Source organism: Panulirus ornatus, chromosome 16 (assembly GCF_036320965.1).
Source record: "Panulirus ornatus isolate Po-2019 chromosome 16, ASM3632096v1, whole genome shotgun sequence".
NCBI classification, from domain to species: Eukaryota; Metazoa; Arthropoda; class Malacostraca; order Decapoda; family Palinuridae; genus Panulirus; species Panulirus ornatus.
The window spans coordinates 39,937,914-39,956,053 of record NC_092239.1 but is presented as its reverse complement, the minus strand read 5'-3'; the positions used below and the strand labels follow the sequence as shown (position 1 = coordinate 39,956,053).

Sequence of the window (18,140 nt, the reverse complement as noted above, 5' to 3'; positions counted from 1 at the left end):
TCCTACTTACATATGTATACTTATGTATATCTCTCTTTTTAAACTAAGTATTCCCAATCACCAGTCCTTTTTCAGCACACATATCTACAAGCTCTTCACCATTTCCATTCACACATATAGATAAAACTGCTTCAGGTGTAAGAGCAAATACTCCCTACAAGGATGAATCAATCCTTTATGCAATTAGAGTAGCTGCTTAGAAAATGAATATCTTAAGCAACTGAAAAGAACACCCAGTTCTGCATGGAGTGGTGGAATCACATATACATCAAAAGAGTTTTAGAAAGAGAAATACAGTATGGATAAACTGGGTTTTAGAGGTACTAAGCTTAACTACATTACATCTGACCTGCAAAATTACCTATGATAAGACAAGATTTAGAATGAGCAAGAGAAGATAGAGCAAATTTGAAAAGGTGAAAGAATATAGAGAAGAATACTGCTGACAAAATGAAGATGGTGGAATACAAGAAAGAATCCTAAAAAGCAGCCCTCTTGATGGGGAAAGGAGCCTGACCCATCAGCAATTACAGAAATAGACAGACGAGAGAAAGCTGGATATAAGATAATAATGTGAGGGAGGAGAGTCAAAACAGCAGAACTCAGAGATCAGGTTCCTATCCTATACCCTGTTAGAGTCTTTCAAGATACTGAGGACTACAATGTAGGATTCCCAAAATATTTTAGAAAGGATTCACCAAACATTAGTAAAATAGAAGAGAATATTATGCATCATGTTTAAGAAATTTTTCACTCATACATACTTTTACTTTCTTTCATATTCCTATGTAATATTTCTTCTTTCATGTTCCTTATGTTGCATACACAAGGAATTTGTAAAAACCTTCAAACTTTTGAGAATATCTTACTTCAGTGAAAAAGGCAGATCGGCATTTTCTTCATGTGCTGGACTAAAATGAGACCCATATGCAGATGCTGGTGGAGGCGCAGGAAGGTTCAAGGTATCAGTAGAACGTGAAACACTCATTCTCCTACGATGACGAGGAGATACCTCCCACTGACTACTAGACAAGCCAGCAAATGACTCAATTCTGGAAAGATATATACCAAGTTACATCTGTCATAAAAGATACAGCACAAAAAAGAAAGTCTTCCCTATCTACTTGAGAGAATATTTTACATTTAAGATTTCAAATGCACTTCCCATCTTTATTTTGAGGCATAATCTTTTTACCATAATTTTCTGACTTAAGTCATCTAGCAAAGCTAACCCATATACTTCAATAAAGCTGAATCCAACTCCAGTGCAAACAAGAAAAATTTTTTTGTTTAATTAGAAAATATTTTACCTTTTACTAACAAGACCCATTGCCATTTCTGTGGCAGCATGCTTGATGGATGACGCAACAAGAGCCATGTAATGCTTGAATTCTGTAGCACACGACTTTAGTTCCTGCAGAAAGTGTGGGGAGTGGGTGTAGCACACAGATGCCAATCGTAACTTCAGAGTCAAGTTTTCATTATCCACCACTTGGCCATCTACACCTATATCACAGTTCAAAAAATGAGGCATTAGCAAATGAAATTTAAGTAACATTCCCTCTTAGGCTCAGTCCCCTGTTCCTAACACAACCTCACTGACATGAAAAAATGGCTAATGTATGAAAAAAAATAAACTGAATAGAAAAAAAAAGTTTTCAAAGAAAATCAAAATTTGTATTTGTGTATCCTGTAATGACTAGCTGTAGAACTATTAACAAAATACTTCATTGCCATTTCCCACATTAGCTAGGTAGCGCCAGGAAACAGATGAAGACCCATCCACTCACATATACATATATACACACATATTTATTTATTTTGCTTTGTCACTGTCTCCCCCGTTTGCGAGGTAGCGCAAGGAAACAGACGAAAGAAATGGCCCAACCGACCCCCATACACATGTATATACATACACGTCCACACACGCAAATATACATACCTATACATCTCAATGTACACATATATATACACACACAGACACATACATATATACCCATGCACACAATTCACACTGTCTGCCTTTATTCATTCCCATTGCCACCTCGCCACACATGGAATACCATCCCCCTCCCCCCTCATGTGTGCGAGGTAGCACAGGGAAAAGACAACAAAGGCCTCATTCATTCACACTCAGTCTCTAGCTGTCATGCAATAATGCCCGAAACCACAGCTCCCTTTCCATATCCAGGCCCCACAGAACTTTCCATGGTTTACCCCAGACGCTTCACATGCCCTGATTCAATCCACTGACAGCACGTCAACCGTGGTATACCACATCAATCCAATTCACTCTATTCCTTGCCCGCCTTTCACCCTCCTGCATGTTCAGGCCCCGATCACACAAAATCTCTTTCACTCCATCTTTCCACCTCCAATTTGGTCTCCCACTTCTCCTCGTTCCCTCCACCTCCGACACATATATCCTCTTGGTCAATCTTTCCTCACTCATTCTCTCCATGTGACCAAACCATTTCAAAACACCCTTTTCTGCTCTCTCAACCACGCTCTTTTTATTTCCACACATCTCTCTTACCCTTACATTACCTACTGAATCAAACCACCTCACACCACACATTCTCCTCAAACATCTCATTTCCAGCACATCCACCCTCCTGCGCACAACTCTATCCATAGCCCACACCTCGCAACCATACAACATTGTTGGAACCACTATTCCTTCAAACATACCCATTTTTGCTTTCCGAGATAATGTTCTCGACTTCCACACATTCTTCAAGGCTCCCAGATTTTCACCCCCTCCCCCACCTTATGATTCACTTCCGCTTCCATGGTTCCATCCGCTGCCAGATCCACTCCCAGATATCTAAAACACTTTACTTCCTCCAGTTTTTCTCCATTCAAACTTACCTCCCAAATGACTTGACCTTCAACCCTACTGTACCTAATAACCTTGCTCTTATTCACATTTACTCTTAACTTTCTTCTTTCACATACTTTACCAAACTCAGTCACCAGCTTCTGCAGTTTCTCACATGAATCAGCCACCAGCGCTGTATCATCAGCGAACAACAACTGACTCACTTCCCAAGCTTTCTCATCCACAACAGACTTCATACTTGCCCCTCTTTCCAAAACTCTTGCATTCACCTCCCTAACAACCCCATCTATAAACAAATTAAACAACCACGGAGACATCACACACCCCTGCCGCAAACCTACATTCACTGAGAACCAATCACTTTCCTCTCTTCCTACACGTACACATGCCTTACATCCTCGATAAAAACTTTTCACTGCTTCTAACAACTTGCCTCCCACACCATATATTCTTAATACCTTCCACACAGCATCTCTATCAACTCTATCATATGCCTGCTCCAGATCCATAAATGCTACATACAAATCCATTTGCTTTTCTAAGTATTTCTCACATACATTCTTCAAAGCAAACACCTGATCCACACATCCTCTACCACTTCTGAAACCACATTGCTCTTCCCCAATCTGATGCTCTGTACATGCCTTCACCCTCTCAATCAATACCCTCCCATATAATTTACAAGGAATACTCAACAAACTTATACCTCTGTAATTTGAGCACTCACTCTTATCCCCTTTGCCTTTGTACAATGGCACTATGCACGCATTCCGCCAATCCTCAGGCACCTCACCATGAGTCATACATACATTAAATAACCTTACCAACCAGTCAACAATACAGTCACCCCCTTTTTTAATAGATTCCACTGCAATACCATCCAAACCTGCTGCCTTGCCGGCTTTCATCTTCCACAAAGCTTTTACTACCTATTCTCTGTTTACCAAATAATTTTCCCTAACCCTCTCACTTTGCACACCACCTTGACCAAAACACCCTATGTCTGCCACTCTACCATCAAACACATTCAACAAACCTTCAAAATACTCACTCCATCTCCTTCTCACATCACCACTACTTGTTATCACCTCCCCATTAGCCCCCTTCACTGAAGTTCCCATTTGCTCCCTTGTCTTACGCACTTTATTTACCTCCTTCCAGAACATCTTTTTATTCTCCCTAAAATTTAATGATACTCTCTCACCCCAACTCTCATTTGCCCTCTTTTTCATCTCTTGCACCTTTCTCTTGACCTCCTGCCTCTTTCTTTTATACATCTCCCACTCAATTTCATTTTTTCCCTGCAAAAATCGTCCAAATGCCTCTCTCTTCTCTTTCACTAATAATCTTACTTCTTCATCCCACCACTCACTACCCTTTCTAATCAACCCACCTCCCACGCTTCTCATGCCACAAGCATCTTTTGCACAATCCATCACTGATTCCCTAAATACATCCCATTCCTCCCCACTCCCCTTACTTCCATTGTTCTCACCTTTTTCCATTCTGTACTCAGTCTCTCCTGGTACTTCCTCACACAAGTCTCCTTCCCAAGCTCACTTTTTCTCACCACCCTCTTCACCCCAACATTCACTCTTCTTTTCTGAAAACCCATACAAATCTTCACCTTAGCCTCCACAAGATAATGATCAGACATCCCTCCAGTTGCACCTCTCAGCACATTAACATCCAAAAGTCTCTCTTTCGTGCGCCTGTCAATTAACACGTAATCCAATAACGCTCTCTGGCCATCTCTCCTACTTACATACGTATACTTATGTATATCTCGCTTTTTAAACCAGGTATTCCCAATCACAAGTCCTTTTTCAGCACATAAATATACAAGCTCTTCACCATTTCCATTTGCAACACTGAACACACCATGTATACTAATTATTCCCTCAACTGCCACATTACTCACCTTTGCATTCAAATCACCCATCACTATAACCTGGTCTTGTGCATCAAAACCACTAACACACTCATTCAGCTGCTCCCAAAACACTTGCCTCTCATGATCTTTCTTCTCATGCCCAGGTGCATATGCACCAATAATCACCCATCTCTCTCCATCAACTTTCAGTTTCACCCATATTAATCGAGAATTTACTTTCTTACATTCTATCACATACTCCCACATACTATAATATACACACATATACAGACATATACATACATGCATATATACATATATATATACATACACATACATATACACATATTCATACTTGCTCAACTTTTATCCATTCCTGGTGCCATCCCACCCCACAGGAAACAGTGTCAGAAAGGTAGCACCTGGAAACATACAAAGAAAGACCACATCTCCTCACATCTGTTCTCTAGTTGTCATGTATACTGCACCAAAACCACAGCTCCCTATCCACATCCAGGCCATACCAACCTTTCCATAGGGCCCTCTCTTTTTCTCTCCTTAATGACAGAACAAATGATTAAACACCCAGAATTTCTGATTGTTTCTATCACACTTCCATCACAACTGACTTTTTCCTTTTTACTAACGAACTCTTCCACCATACATACACTATTTCTTCTCCTTAGGGTCCTCTGACCACAATTTCATCTCCATCACTTTCAAATGGGAATGCCCTTTCCCTATTTTCCTCTTGAAATGCCAACTTTGGTAATTTGGGAAAGCTCTGTGGTCATCCTTGCAAATCTTCTTTACTGACTTTCCATAGGATAAGTCCTCCTTATGGGATGCCTCCAACTATACTGTATGGATAACAAAGGATATCTTTGCTGGGGTGTAGTCCTGCATCCTTTCTTCTGTTAAATCTTTCTCCAACCATCATAATTTCACTGCTGCTAATTGATGCCTGTCACATCAGGGAAAGAGTGTACTGTGCCAGGATATCGTCTGACAGTCACTATTGTATGCACGCAGCTGTCAGCACTGGCATATGTGCAATCAAGCTAAATCTTTATCTTTCTTTCATACTATTGGCCATTTCCCGCATTAGCGAAGCAGTGTTAAGAACAGTGGACTGGGCCTTTGAGGGATTATCCCTACCTGGCCCACTTCTCTATTCCGCTTTTTTGAAAAAAAAAAAAAAAAAAAACAGAAGGGAGGATTTCCAGCCCCCCCACTCCCTTCCCTTTTAGTTGCCTTCTACGACACACAGGTAATACGTGGGAAGTATTCTTTCTCCCCTATCCCCAGGAATACTAAATCTTTATATCTGCGTATATTTTTTACTTTATCATTTTCCGGTCGTATGTATGGATGGTCGTAAGATGCATAGATCATGAGAAGGGGATAGACAGTGCACATACAATTCCATTTACAAATGCAATGCAACTAAAATAAACAATGAGATTACCTGATAATTCATGAAATATAAAACAAAAATAAAATGAGTAATAATTTACTTACCATTTGTGCTAGAGCTGGAAAATGCAAGTGGTCGGATCACAGTAAAGCTGAAGGCTCGAGCTGCACTGTCTGAGCGTGAGTATGATCGGTATATATCAGTGTTCAGTCTAGAAAATAAATCCTGCAAAGAAATCATCATTTGATTATCATAATATCTAAAACATATGGATCTTCTACAGGTTAGAATAATCAAAATATTCAAATATACCAACTGTGTGAGTCAGACATTCTTGGGCCATATATGTTTTAAAGTTTAATGTTTGCCTGGTGGACCTGAATATCTCATGACTTCTGTGTTACCATGAACTCATGCCCTGCTATATCAACATTCAATCTAAGCCTTTCTATCTATTACTGTTACTCCACTTCTACTTTAATAATATCTTAAATAACTCTGGTCTTCAAAAATTCACCAAGTGCATTTGTAGGTTTTTTTGACTTTACCTCTTTTCCTCATACAGGGCGCCATCACCTAAAATTGGGGTTTCATTCCTAGAAAGTGCAAATTTAAGCAAAAAAACTGTAAACAAATTAATTTTTTTTGCACCACAACCCATGTGTAGGATAGTTATGCTTCTTGAGGCCTATCCCTCTAATACTTTTGGAAAAATTTTCTACAACAGACAAACTAAGCTGATATACGGAACAGTATAGTTCATGTACAATGCTTGCATTTGTACTTGGTAAGTGCAATGCTTGCATTTATACGTGGTATGGTGGCTGACAGGTGGTATGGTGGCTGACAGGTTTTGTGAAAATTGGTAGCAATGTGTTTGTTGACATCATATTATGTTGATGTAAATGGGCAGAAGCAACCTTTTCACTGTGTCAAAAACTAGTGTTAAGAAAGGATTCCTCCTCAATCTAAGAATGCTGATACTTCTTATAAAGCTGCAGATTACTAAATACAATGTCACTGCCTTCTATCTGAGAATGGGGTGTAGGGGTCCATGTGCCTAGGGCTGAGGAGGCTGCAACAATTTATGAAGGCAACGACATTTCCTTATTATCTTAATTTGAATATCCGCCTCAATCTCTGAATATTGATATTTCCTCTTCAGTTTCATGTAACATAAAGAATATACATAACATTATTTCCTCACATCTGTTGTATCATCTAGTCAGTCTATTCTCAATGTCAACTTTTACCGCCACCCGGACTTAATAAAATGTTTCATAGAATATATTAAAACTTGGTGTGGTTGGTGCTGTTGTATGAGTAGAAATGTTGTCTAAACACTTATGTTGTATGCCAGCACAATATGATACATCATACCAGTTGTATAAAAATAGTGTACCCATGACAGCTGATGCAATTTGTTATCACAAAATCTATGTTCTGCAGAGACAGGTAGTGTAGGAGTTTTGGGTAAGTGGTATGGGCTGGGTTTAGGTTAGCTATGGCAGCTTGGATTGGGAATCATCATGTCTATCATATTTAGAGATCTCAGCTAAAACACAATGCACAAGTGCATTGTGTAATCTCACAAGTCAAAAAACCAACACCTTATAGTTCCGTAATACAAGTTCCTTACCACTATACATGAGATTTGTGAAAAAGATTTTCAGCAACTCTCAGCAGAATAATACTGCCAACATGATATCACATTGTCTATGTTGAATTTTTGGCTCACATCTATTTACTCTTAATCATAATCATTTTAAAGATTGATACAGTAGGCCATAATAACCAAAGTATACGCAGCCCTAGCATCAGCTGGCACAAAGCTGTTTAAGTGATCCTCCTCACATAACAGTTACAAAGTCATTCAAAATACTATCTTGCAGTCACAAGTCCAACATTCAAGTTGGCATAATATTGGATAATTTCATTTTCTTTTTATTATACTTTGTCGTGGTCTCCCATGTTAGTGAGGTGGGGTAAAGAAACAGATGAAAGAATGGCCTATCCCACCCACATGCAGGCCCACACACACACATATACATACCTACACATTTCAATCTTTTTTTATATACTTTGTCGCTGTCTCCTACGTTAGCGAGGCAGCGCAAGGAAACAGATGAAAGAATGGCCTAACCCAACCACATACACATGTATATACATACAAGTCCACACACGCAAATATACATACCTATACATCTTAACGTATACATATATATACGCACACAGATATATACATACATACACATGTACATAATTCATACTGTCTGCCTTTATTCATTCCCGTCGCCACCCCGCCACACATGAAACGACAGCCCAGTCCCGCCGCATGTGTGCCAGGTAGCACTAGGAAAAGACAACAAAGGCCATATTTGTTCACGCTCAGTCTCTACCTGTCATGTATAATGCACCGAAACCACAGCTCCCTTTCCACATCCAAGCCCCACAAAATTTTCCATGGTTTACCCCAGACGCTTCACATGCCCTGGTTCAATCCATTGACAGCACATCGACCCTGGTATACCATATCGTTCCAATTCATTCTATTCCTTGCACGCCTTTCACCCCCTGCATGTTCACGCCCCGATCACTCAAAATCTTTTGCACTCCATCTTTCCACCTCCAATTTGGTCTCCCACTTCTCCTCGTTCCCTCCACCTCTGACACATATATCCTCTTGGTCAATCTTTCCTCACTCATTCTCTCCATGTGACCAAACCATTTCAAAACACCCTCTTCTGCTCTCTCAACCACACTCTTTTTATTACCACACATCTCTCTTAACCTTTCATAACTTACTCAATCAAAACACCTCACACCACATATTTTCCTCAAACATCTCATTTCCAGCACATCCACCCTCCTCCGCACAACTCTATAGCTCATGCCTCGCAACCATATAACATTGTTGGAACCACTATTCCTTCAAACATACCTATTTTTGCTTTCCAAGATAAAATTCTCGACTTCCACACATTCTTCAACGCTCCCAGAACTTTCGCCCCTCCCCCCACATGCGCACGAGGTAGCACTAGGAAAAGACAACAAAGGCCTCATTCATTCACACTCAGTCTCTAGCTGTCATGTATAATACACGGAAACCACAGCTCCCTTTCCATATCCAGGCCCCACAGAACTTTCCATGGTTTACCCCAGACGCTTTACATGCCCCGATTCAATCCACTGACAGCACGTCAACGTGGTATACCACATCAATCCAATTCACTCTATTCTTTGCCCTCCTTTCACCCTCCTGCATGTTCAGGCCCCGATCACACAAAATCTTTTTCACTCCATCTTTCCACCTCCAATTTGGTCTCCCACTTCTCCTCGTTCCCTCCACCTCCGACACATATATCCTTCTTGGTCAATCTTTCCTCACTCATTCTCTCCATGTGACCAAACCATTTCAAAACACCCTCTTCTGCTCTCTCAACCATGCTCGTTTTATTTCCACACATCTCTCTTAACCTTTCATAACTTACTCAATCAAAACACCTCACACCACATATTTTCCTCAAACATCTCATTTCCAGCACATCCACCCTCCTCCGCACAACTCTATAGCTCATGCCTCGCAACCATATAACATTGTTGGAACCACTATTCCTTCAAACATACCCATTTTTGCTTTCCGAGATAATGTTCTTGCCTTCCACACATTTTTCAACACTTCCAGAACTTTCACCCCCTCCCCCCACATGCGCACGAGGTAGCACTAGGAAAAGACAACAAAGGCCTCATTCATTCACACTCAGTCTCTAGCTGTCATGTATAATACACGGAAACCACAGCTCCCTTTCCATATCCAGGCCCCACAGAACTTTCCATGGTTTACCCCAGACGCTTCACATGCCCTGGTTCAATCCATTGACAGCACATCGACCCCCATTAAATACCACATCAATCCAATTCACTCTATTCTTTGCCCTCCTTTCACCCTCCTGCATGTTCAGGCCCCGATCACACAAAATCTTTTTCACTCCATCTTTCCACCTCCAATTTGGTCTCCCACTTCTCCTCGTTCCCTCCACCTCTGACACATATATCCTCTTGGTCAATCTTTCCTCATTTATTCTCTCCATGTGACCAAACCATTTCAAAACACCCTCTTCTGCTCTCTCAACCATGCTCGTTTTATTTCCACACATCTCTCTTACCCTTTCATTACTTACTCGATCAAACCACCTCACACCACACATTGTCCTCAAACATCTCATTTCCAGCACATCCACCCTCCTCCGCACAACTCTATAGCTCATGCCTCGCAACCATATAACATTGTTGGAACCACTATTCCTTCAAACATACCCATTTTTGCTTTCCGAGATAATGTTCTTGCCTTCCACACATTTTTCAACACTTCCAGAACTTTCACCCCCTCCCCCCACATGCGCACGAGGTAGCACTAGGAAAAGACAACAAAGGCCTCATTCATTCACACTCAGTCTCTAGCTGTCATGTATAATACACGGAAACCACAGCTCCCTTTCCACATCCAAGCCCACAAAATTTTCCATGGTTTACCCCAGACGCTTCACATGCCCTGGTTCAATCCATTGACAGCACATCGACCCCCATTAAATACCACATCAATCCAATTCACTCTATTCTTTGCCCTCCTTTCACCCTCCTGCATGTTCAGGCCCCGATCACACAAAATCTTTTTCACTCCATCTTTCCACCTCCAATTTGGTCTCCCCTTCTCCTCGTCCCCCCACCTCCGACACATATAACCTCTTGGTCAATCTTTCCTCACTCATTCTCTCCATGTGCCCAAACCATTTCAAAACACCTCTTTGTCTCTCAACCATGCTCGTTTTATTTCCACACATCTCTCTTACCCTTACGTTACTTACTCGATCAAACCACCTCACACCACACATTGTCCTCAAACATCTCATTTCCAGCACATCCATCCTCCTGCGCACAACTCTATCCATAGCCCACGCCTCGCAACCATACAACATTGTTGGAACCACTATTCCTTCTAACATACCCATTTTTGCTTTCCGAGATAATGTTCTCGACTTCCACACATTCTTCAAGGCTCCCAAAATTTTCGCCCCCTCCCCCACCCTATGATTCACTTCCGCTTCCATGGTTCCATCCGCTGCCAGATCCACTCCCAGATATCTAAAACACTTCACTTCCTCCAGTTTTTCTCCATTCAAACTCACCTCCCAATTGACTTGACCCTCAACCCTACTGTACCTAATAACCTTGCTCTTATTCGCATTTACTCTCAGCTTTCTCCTTTCACACACTTTACCAAACTCAGTCACCAGCTTCTGCAGTTTCTCACATGAATCAGCCACCAGCGCTGTATCATCAGCGAACAACAACTGACTCACTTCCCAAGCTCTCTCATCCCCAACAGACTTCATACTTGCCCCTCTTTCCAAAACTCTTGCATTCACCTCCCTAACAACCCCATCCATAAACAAATTAAACAACCATGGAGACATCACACACCCCTGCCGCAAACCTACATTCACTGAGAACCAATCACTTTCCTCTCTTCCTACACGTACACATGCCTCACATCCTCGATAAAAACTTTTCACTGCTTCTAACAACTTGCCTCCCATACCATATATTCTTAATACCTTCCACAGAGCATCTCTATCAACTCTATCATATGCCTTCTCCAGATCCATAAATCTTAGTGGGGTAGTGAAATCTAGTTAAGTTTAATTCCTTCCAAGACCTAGTTTTTACCCATCTATCGAAAACACACAACTCTCAACTCTCCTTTGATGGTTCTTTAATTCTACCTCTTGACTTGTGAACATTCTTGGTATTACTGTATCATCCACTCTTTCTTGGAAACCCCACACAATAGAAATAACTAAGTCTGCCTCTTAAGAAACCTGGAATCCTTTATAGATGTCAAATTTTTTTTTTATGAACTGATGTTACTTTTGTACAAAGGATTTATTTGTCCTTGTATGGAGTTCTGCTTTCACATCTAGGGTGGTTCTATCTGTGCATCTTTACTAGGCAGAGTTGAGTTGAAAGGTATCCAACTTATAAACTCAACCAGGCTAACTTCAAAACTTGACCTTCTTGCCCAATACTGCCATGTTGGTTTACTTTCCCTCTACTATAGGTATTACTTTGGTTTTTGTACCTGAGAGCTGACTGCTTATGTGCTCTACCACTAGCTAGACCACGCAGTACTCGGCAAACTGCTGCATCACTTGATTACTGTGTGGCCATTGGCAACTCAAGGGTGGGCTGTTTTGATAACTGTATCTTTCTCTGCACTTCAAAGAGGGTGTTTTGAAATGGTTTGGGCACATGGAGAGAATGAGTGAGGAAAGATTTGACCAAGAGGATATATGTGTCGGAGGTGGAGGGAACGAGGAGAAGTGGGAGACCAAATTGGAGGTGGAAAGATGGAGTGAAAAAGATTTTGTGTGATCGGGGCCTGAACATGCAGGAGGGTGAAAGGAGGGCAAGGAATAGAGTGAGTTGGATCGATGTGGTATACCGGGGTTGACGTGCTGTCAGTGGATTGAATCAGGGCATGTGAAGCGTCTGGGGTAAACCATGGAAAGCTGTGTAGGTATGTATATTTGCGTGTGTGGACGTAGGTATATACATGTGTATGGGGGTGGGTTGGGCCATTTCTTTCGTCTGTTTCCTTGCGCTACCTCGCAAATGCGGGAGACGGCGACAAAGCAAAAAAAAAAAAAAAAACTAAGATATCCTGTCTAAGTCCGATTTAAATGAGAAAGTTGTCAAGACGAGAGAAGAAGGAGCAGAACTGAAGGGTGTGGATGAATGCAATGTTGAATCGTTTGCACATGAGTTATTTGTGGAAGAGAGAAAATCATCGATAAAAATAAGAAAAAATGTGAGGGACACGACAGAACTTTGAGGGCCATAACACCTGATGGAGAAAGGGGAGGGTAGGAGGCTGATGAATCAATAACCAAAGAGATAGATCAGCCTGAGAGGAAGCTAGATGAGAAGGAGCAAAATGAGGGATAGAAGCCAAAAGAAGGGAGTTTAGAGATGAGAACCAGATACCACACCCTGTCAAAAGCTTAGAATATGTCAAGGACAACCATGCGAGACTCCCCAAAATCTTTCAGGGATGATGACCAGTCATTAGTAAGATGAGAAAAAATATCACCAGTAGATCTCACCCTACAGAAGCCAAACTGGTGATCAGAGAAGAGACTGTGCGATTCAAGGTGTCTAAAGGATAAGGGAGTTGAGGAAGGATTCAAAGACTTTGCAGCTGGTAGATGTCAAAGCAATAGGACAATATTTAGAGGGACAGAATGGTTACCCTTCTTAGAGATAGGATGTATCAATGCATGCCTCGATAAAGAAGGAAAACTTTTGGTTTTTAAACAGAAAAAGAACAGACGAGCAAGCAAAGGTGCAAGTTCAGAGGCACACAGTACACAGGGATGGATGCCATCAGGACTATAAGCCTTGCTCATGTCCAGAGAAAGAAATGTTTTTCAGACAGTTCCAAATGAGATTATGGGGAGGGGTATAGGATTAGTTGAGGAGCATCAGGGGAGATAGGAATGTTAGAGGCATCCAAGGTGGAGTGAGAGGAAAAAATGGGAACCAAAGAGAGCTGTTTTGTCTATGGGAGAGACAGTTACACTACCATCAAAATGGAAAAGTGAAGGAGAGATACAGTGACAGAAGCTGTTAAGAGATGCCCTCTGCCAAAGACCTGAAGGACCTAGTAGTGGATGACAAGGAGAGGTTACAGTACTTCCTTTCAATAAAGGAATGCTTTGCTTGATGGATGATGTTCTTGCAATGACTAAAGGCAGTGACAAAAGACAAATGGGAGTAAAAGGATAGAGAGTTTTTCCAAGCCTGATATGCCTGATCCCTTGCCTGAATGGCCTCAGAACAGAAATGAATGAACCAAGGATTTGAAGAAGTTGTCTTGGAGAAGACTACTCCCACAAGATTAACCTCTGCTATGCATTTAACAGAGAGAGGCATCACTACATAAGAGACACACAAAGAAGCATCACCATATAAGAGACACTAATTTACCAAAGAAAAGTCAGAAAAGAATTTACATAAGTTATTCCAGTCAGCTATGTTGAGGTGCCAGTTTTACACTTAAAAAGGGATGCTTGAGGGGAAGTGCTGTTAAAATAGATACATTTATGAAAATGTGATCTGATGAACCAACTGAACACAAGATTATGCAGTTACAGTGGGATGGATTACAGGAGTAAAACAGATCCAGAATACTAGGAAAGTGGTCATGGCATAAGGAATATGGGTAGGGTGGGAGATAATTTGTTCTAGATCATTAATCACAGAGTATGTGAGAATTTCAATCCTCCCACCATCCATAAGGAAGGAATTCAACCATTCCCAATGGGTGAACACTGAAATTTGTGAAGAAGAGAATCCTAACTGGCAGGTGCAAGAATGCCACAGTCTCATGGTAAGGGTTTTGATAGTCAAAGAAAGATACAAAATTTGTAGCATTACAAGAACAATAGGTGAAACAGAGGAAAAGTGTGGTAGTTGGGAGCAATACGTTGAGCCACATTACATCAAAATTTGGGGAATCAAGGTCCATGAGGAGTGCAACAGGGGTGTTGATGTTGGAATAAGCACAAAAACCATTTTTGAATCTGAATTGTGAGTGGAGATTTTAGTTGGACATGAAAAAGGGGCTAATGAGAACATCAGTAGACAACTGTGTCTCAGAGAGAGGTAGGATATCAGAAAGGGTACTAGAAAGACGGTGTTCAGCAGGAGAGAAATTACCAGAGAGACCACAAATGTTGATTTAGTGAAAAGAAAAAGAGGAATGCTTAACCGAAAGGGAAAGGTCATGGATGGGCCTGTTTTACTACTGTCTAAGCCCTCCCTCTCATAGGCAACAGAGTCAGGAGGAGACCACGAGATTCTTATTACACCAGATACTGGGTAAGTTATGGATATCATAACATCATAATATGTTCTGTAAATATTTGTTGTGCATAACTCTGCTCCATAAAAAAAAATATTCTGATAATCTATAATGTTTTGATAAGAGATATGAGGGGGTATCCCTATAACCCCAACAGGTGTCCCTTTAACTGTGATGCTTCCAGATAAAAGTTTGTTTCCACTCTTTCTAAGACACCATGATCAGCAAGAGGATAACAGTACTGACAACACAGGAAACCAAGCAGGAACATAAATGCCCACACACGCACATATACATACATATACATTTCAACGTATACATACATATACATACACAGACATATAGATATATACACATGTACATATCCATACTCCTTCTTCTGTTTCCCCTTTTAGAAAGTTAAAATACAAGGAGGGGAGGGTTTCTAGCCCCCCCGCTCCCATCCCCTTTAGTCGCCTTCTACGACACGTGAGGAATGCGTGGGAAGTATTCTTTCTCCCCTATCCCCAGGGAGTTTGAATGGAGAAAAACTGGAGGAAGTGAAGTGTTATTGATATCTGGGAGTGGATTTGGCAGCGGATGGAACCATGGAAGTGGAAGTGAATCATAGGTTGGGGGAGGGGGCAAAAATTCTGGGAGCCTTGAAGAATGTGTGGAAGTCGAGAACATTATCTCGGAAAGCAAAAATGGGTATGTTTGAAGGAATAGTGGTTCCAACAATGTTGTATGGTTGCGAGGCGTGGGCTATGGATAGAGTTGTGCGCAGGAGGGTGGATGTGCTGGAAATGAGATGTTTGAGGACAATATGTGGTGTTAGGTGGTTTGATCGAATAAGTAATAATAGGGTAAGAGAGATGTGTGGTAATAAAAAGAGTGTGGTTGAGAGAGCAGAAGAGGGTGCTTTGAAATGGTTTGGTCACATGGAGAGAATGAGTGAGGAAAGATTGACCAAGAGGATATATGTGTCAATGGTGGAGGGAACGAGGAGAAGTGGGAGACCAAACTGGAGGTGGAAAGATGGAGTGTAAAAGATTTTGAGTGATCGAGGTCTGAACATGCAGGAGGGTGAAAGGCGTGCAAGGAATAGAGTGAATTGGAATGATGTGGTATACGGGGGTCGACGTGCTGTGAATGGATTGAACCAGGGCATGTGAAGTGTCTGGGGTAAACCATGGAAAGTTTTGTGGGGCCTGGATGTGGAGAGGGAGCTGTGGTTTCGGTGCATTATTACATGACAGCTAGAGACTGAGTGTGAACGAATGGAGCCTTTGTTGTCTTTTCCTAGCGCTACCTCACACATATGAAGGGGGAGGGGGTAGTTATTTCATGTGTGGCAAGGTGGCGATGGGAATGAATAAAGGCAGACAGTATGCATTATGTACATGTGTATATATGTATATGTCTGTGTGTGTATATATATGTATACGTTGAGATGTATAGGTATGTATATTTGCATGTATAGATGTGTATGTATATACATGTGTATGTGGGTGGGTTGGGCCATTCTTTCGTCTGTTTCCTTGTGCTACCTCGCTAACGCGGGAGACAGCGACAAAGCAAATATCCATACTCGCTGCCTTCATCCATTCCCATCACCACCCTGCCACACACAAAATAGCATCCCCCCCCTCCACCGAGGCAGTGCCAGGAACAGACAAAAAGGCCGCGTTCGTTCACACTCAGTCTCTAGCTGTCATGTGTAATGCACCGAAACCACAGCTCCCTTTCCACATCCAGACCCCACAGACCTTTCCATGGTTTATCCCAGATGCTTCACATGCCTTGGTTCAATCCATTGACAGCGCGTTGACCTTGGTAAACCACATTATTCTAATTCACTCTATTCCTTGCACACCTTTTACCCTCCTGTATGTTCTGGCCCAGATCACTTAAAATCTTTTTCACTCCATCCTTCCACCTCCAATTTGGTCTCCTGCTTCTCCTTCTTCCCTCTACCTCTGACACATATATCCTCTTTATCAATCTTTCCTCACTCATTCTCTCCATGTGTCCAAACCATTTCAACACACCCTCTTCAGCTCTCTCAACCACACTCTTTTTATTACCACACATCTCTCATACCCTTTCATTACTTACTCGATCAAACAACCTCACACCACATATTGTCCTCAAACATTTCATTTCCAACACATCCACCCTCTCTGCACAACCCTATCTATATCCCATGCCTCACAACTATATAACATTGCTGGAACCACAATTCCTTCAAACATACCCATTTGTTTCTCTGAGATAATGTTCTTGCCTTCCACACATTCTTCAATGCTCCCAGAACCTTCGCCCCCTCCCCCACCCTGTGATTCACTTCCGCTTCCATGGTTCCATCTGCTGCTCAGTCCACTCCCAGATATGTAAAACACTTCACTTCCTCCATTTTTTCTCTATTAAAACTTACTTCCCAATTAACTTGTCCCTCAATCCTACTGAACCTTGCTCTTATTCACATTTACTTTCAACTTTTTTCTTTCACACATTTTACCAAACTCAGTCACCAACTTCTGCAGTTTCTCACCTGAGTCAGCCACCAGCGGTGTATCTTATTACAAAAGGAATTAATAAAGTTAAAAGTGGACACAGCTAATGATCCTCGGGTAGTAAAGTAAGTCTTTCTCTTTTCCTTTCATACTATTCGCCATTTCCCACATTTGCGAGGTAGTGTTAAGAACAGAGGACTGGGCCTTTGAGGGAATATCCTCACCTGGCCTCCTTCTCTGTTCCTTCTTTTGGAAAATTAAAAAGAAAACATGAGGGGGAGGATTTCCAGCCCCCAGCTCCCTCCCCTTTTAGTTGCCTTCTACAACACGCAGGGAATACGTGGGAAGTATTCTTTCTCCCCTATCTCTAGGGATAAGTAAAGTAAGTCATTCTATAAAAAAAAAGTCATTCTCTGACAAGATTTTTCATATGCCTTCTGGATTCGAAAGTTTTTCAGTTAAATCATTGTCATTACATTTCAGTAAACATGTATGTACCACTGTATCACCTGTTATACAATCAAAAGGATTCTAATCCTAACCATTTCACCAGACCATGGACATGAGGTGACCAGTCCATTAATAAGAAA

General features: G+C 41.5%; 1 protein-coding gene across 1 annotated transcript in view; it reads right to left on the bottom strand.

Annotated features, from left to right (window-relative positions):
• The window catches only part of Vps13D (vacuolar protein sorting 13D), a 772,012-nt gene that overhangs the window by 585,379 nt on the left and 168,493 nt on the right, over positions 1 to 18,140 (bottom strand). The window contains exons 18-20 of the mRNA XM_071670877.1: positions 6,237 to 6,357; positions 1,311 to 1,506; positions 870 to 1,052 (exon numbers count right to left, since the gene is read on the bottom strand). Of these exons, the coding sequence (XP_071526978.1) occupies positions 870 to 1,052; positions 1,311 to 1,506; positions 6,237 to 6,357 (500 nt within the window). The remainder of the gene's footprint in view (positions 1 to 869; positions 1,053 to 1,310; positions 1,507 to 6,236; positions 6,358 to 18,140) is intronic.